This window comes from Bactrocera tryoni, chromosome 1 (assembly GCF_016617805.1).
Source record: "Bactrocera tryoni isolate S06 chromosome 1, CSIRO_BtryS06_freeze2, whole genome shotgun sequence".
NCBI lineage: Eukaryota > Metazoa > Arthropoda > Insecta > Diptera > Tephritidae > Bactrocera > Bactrocera tryoni.
The window spans coordinates 84784705-84788374 of NC_052499.1; the positions used below are offsets into that span (position 1 = coordinate 84784705).

Genomic DNA, 3670 nt, shown 5'->3' on the forward strand with positions numbered 1-3670 from the left:
AGTTTTTGCCGAGTCATTAAAGATGTGTGTGGTCTAGCGTTGTCCTGATGGAAGACGAAGCCCTTTCTGTTGATCAACTTTGGCCGTTTTTTTTCGTTTGCTTGTTTCAATCTCATCAGTTGTTGAGAGTAAAATGAAGAATCAATCTTTCGACCAGACTGGAGCAACTCCCCCTAACTCCTTTCTAATCCCACCAAACACTTAGCATAACCTATCGGCGCGCGGCAATCCTGGCTTTGCGACCATTTGTTGAGCTTCGCCACGCTTGGACCATGATCTTTTTCGCACATTTTAGTCGTATTTGATCCACTTTTTGGAAAAAGTGGAAATCAGACATGGTTAGATTTCATTTCGTTTCAGCAAAGAATCGCAAATAAATCGAGCTTCTTTTTGTAGCCAGCCTTTTAATAATACAAAGCTGTTTGATGATGAATGTTAAGTTCCTTAGCGATGTTTTGGCTGCTTATGTGACGGTCCTGAATAGTTTTTTCCATAATTTTATCGACTTTTTCAACGCAAGTTCGACCAGAGCGAGGTGCTTTTTTTTACAACATTGTCTCCGTAAACTTCACAAATTTCATTGTTGGCTTGCGTGGCATTCTTCGCATTTTTATACAAAAATTTCAAAATATAGCGAATTTCTTCATTATTTTCACTCATTTTTGAGCAGCTGTAACTTTTTTTCAATTTACCAATTTTTTTTTTTATTTGGTTAAATGAAATTTCACCTTTCCAACACTACATGGTGTGACACAATATGATTGGTATCACTGGAGATATACGACTGCAACGATATCTATTGACAAAATACGAAAAGACTTTTTCGACTACCCAATGTATTCTCCATTTTAATACAATACCTTTTGGCATCAATAGGTCAAAAGATTGATTCCAAGCATATGTTTTCATTCTTGCAGGCAAAAAAAGGTTCAAGTGGTTTTTGACCTACTGATTTGATGTGAAGGTTCTCCCATTAAAACATTCTGCAGATCGCAGTAAAAGCAATAGTTCGAAGGTGTCAAGTATGAAGAATATGGTGGGTGTGGTAGCACATTCCATTCAAGTTGCAAACGCTTTTGGAGAGTCATCAAACTTGTTTGAGGTCTCGCATCTTCCTGTTGGAACACTACTCTTTTTCTATGGATAAATCCTGTTCACCTTTTTTGTGACTTTCGGCCTTCGAAACCTCTAGCGCTTTACATACTTTTAAACAACCCATTTGCCTCGCTAGTAACAATGTATTTCAAAAATGGATTACTTCTTTCACGTGTGATTAGCAAATCACCATCGTTAATGCAAATCTCGATTTGTAAGAACATGAGGAACCTGTATGTCAAGCTTCGAAATTAATTCTAGACGTTTCATTTGCTTGTGAATTATTGCGTTAGACAAAACAAAAACTATTCCAAAAAATTTAAGACATTTTTTTACAAACAAGCCTTACCATATCAGCTGTACAAATGCATAACAGTGAAGCGGTTAAGTGTGAAGTAGGCTGTGAAAAAATTCAATAACTTGAGCTATTGTCATCAAACAAAACTACATAATGAACAACCCAATATAATTATATAACTAATTTATTTTAGAAGTACCACAAATAAACCCGATATTTTTGGCAAAAAGCGGGACAAAGCTGTTGGGGTCCTAACATTCGGAATCTGGTGATCTTGTAAGTTGTGTTCCGATATTGATCATTTTTAGATAGTGATTACAAATATAAGTTATAAAGGCACTATTTCTATAATTTTTTTCTATATCTTTTATTTAAGGCGTATTTGAAAATATTATCCGAAATAGTTTCGGTGACTTCAGCGTATTTGTAAGATTTTTTTAGGGTAATCGGGTTCAAAGACGTTAAACGCTTATTTCTCGAAACGCTGGTTTAAAATCGTTGATAACAACATTCCTTCAGCGCTTGGAACTTCTTAGACATATTTTTCAAGTAACGATCGAAGGAATAAAATAAAAAAATATTTCTTTTGTAAGCCGCCATTTGTTTAAAAATCTTAATTTTCAATAGTACTTAATCATCTATTCAGCTATAACCACGTAGCGCTGTCTACGTCAATAAAGAAGTATTCATTTATTAGAATAATATTTTTTTTGGTTTTTGTCTTTTTAAACAGAAAAATCTTCCTCAAGTATACCTCACCAGACACCCTTTTCGGAGCTCATCCTGCAGTTCGGCAACGGGATCAAAGGAACCAAAATTTTTTAAAATGAATTTACTCATTATTAAAGTTTGTTGAATTCTGTGAATGCACATTATTTTATTATTTTTTTAAATAATATGCCTATTCAGCATTGCGGTTGTAGTTTCATGCAAAGTATTTATCATCTTCGATTTCCTAAAATTTTATTTGCCAGATAACTTCGTTGGACAGTCCGGCTGATTGTTTGGATGAGCAGCTATAAACGCCGGAATCACTTCCAATTCACTTTCGATACGTGACATAATCGGATATTGTCGCATATCAACCTGAGAGCTACAAATGCAATGAGAGTTATTTAGTATATCTCTTTCTGTCTTCTCATTACTTACTTTCTGGCATTAAAAATTTGTGGCAGCAGACAGCAATCAGCCATTGAAATCTCATCGCCCACACAATATTTGCCAGCCGTGGTAGAGAGCTTTTCTTCCAAAGCGCGAAAACCGCTATTGACCCAATGCTGAACCCACTCCAATCGTTTATCGTGCTCAACACGCTTCTGCACTTTCCGATTTTGTAACGGCTGTATGCCTGAGGCTATGATTTCTACAATCTCACGCACCTTGGCACGTTCGTATGCATCTTGCGGCAGCAGCGCTGGCAGCGGTCGCGTCTCTTCCAAATAATGCAGAATGGCAATGGACTCAATGAGGTTCTTCCCATCTCATCAAAAAACATATTGAAATAAAATTGTTATTTTACACAAAGCACTTACCTATAAATAGTGTTGGCACATGCGCCGTAGGATTAATCGCAAGATACTCAGCAGAATGATGTCCGCTTTCGGGCTTAAGTAAGTTGACAGCTCGCGTCTCATATGGAATATTCTTCCAGTTAAGTGCAGTCCGAACGCGCCACGAGCAGGAACTGTGCCAGTAGGAATAAAGTATTGGTTTCATGCCTTCACTGGTTTCGACTGGCTTGTGGAGCGACGCTGAAGCGGAAATTTGCTGTGCGCACATCTTCAAAATGCGTTTAGTTTGCCAATTGCTTTGAAAAAGCTGTCGACTGTTTAGTGCTGAATTCATGCCTTTGTGCTGTTGAATGTTTCAGACACTTATGAATTCATATTTACACTAACAACTGTCGGCTTATAAGTATCAACGACCCTTATTTCGCTTTATCAGCCTATTCCTTATCACTTAAACCAGAGAAATACATATAAACAAATACATTCTCTGCTTAGACCTTTGTGTTCTAACTTTTTGCACATTACGCTGTGTTATTTACTTTATTGCAATTTTTGGTTTGCACTTGTTTATATTGTGGAAACAGCTGTGATCAACTAGCCTGCGCCAGTAGCCTAAAATTATGCAATTATTCGTTGTAGGTAATCAAAAACCATAATTGGTTACCAGTAGCCAGTAGGTAACTAATAACCAACCGAAAACAAAAAGGGAAGAACAGAAACAGAAAAGAAAACAGAAATTGTAACTAATAAGCCAAAACAGAAATAGGGA

At 36.7% G+C, this 3670-nt stretch overlaps 1 protein-coding gene across 2 annotated transcripts; it reads right to left on the bottom strand.

The window, feature by feature from the left end:
• Positions 1 to 2246: 2246 nt before the first annotated feature.
• LOC120766557 (probable maleylacetoacetate isomerase 2) lies at positions 2247 to 3397 on the bottom strand. 2 transcript variants are annotated; one of them, XM_040092144.1, is made up of 3 exons: positions 2926 to 3397; positions 2543 to 2825; positions 2247 to 2486 (listed from the first exon to the last, which is right to left on the bottom strand). In XM_040092144.1, the coding sequence occupies exons 1-3, from the start codon at positions 3236 to 3238 to the stop codon at positions 2357 to 2359; spliced, it is 726 nt and encodes a 241-aa protein (XP_039948078.1). In that variant the 5' UTR covers positions 3239 to 3397; the 3' UTR covers positions 2247 to 2356. The 2 variants fall into 2 exon arrangements, with proteins under 2 accessions (XP_039948078.1, XP_039948077.1); XM_040092143.1 differs by having other exon boundaries at positions 2543 to 2873.
• Between the last annotated feature and the right edge of the window lie 273 nt (positions 3398 to 3670).

Excerpts from the sequence above, each read along its gene's own strand:
- LOC120766557 (XM_040092143.1), bottom strand. The coding sequence starts at position 3,238 with ATGAATTCAGCACTAAACAGTCGACAGCTTTTTCAAAGCAATTGGCAA. Across the intron at positions 2,874-2,925 it reads TGTGCCAACACTATTTATAG|ATGGGAAGAACCTCATTGAG; the intron begins GTAAGTGCTTTG and ends TTTTTTGATGAG. Across the intron at positions 2,487-2,542 it reads CAAATTTTTAATGCCAGAAA|CTCTCAGGTTGATATGCGAC; the intron begins GTAAGTAATGAG and ends TTGCATTTGTAG.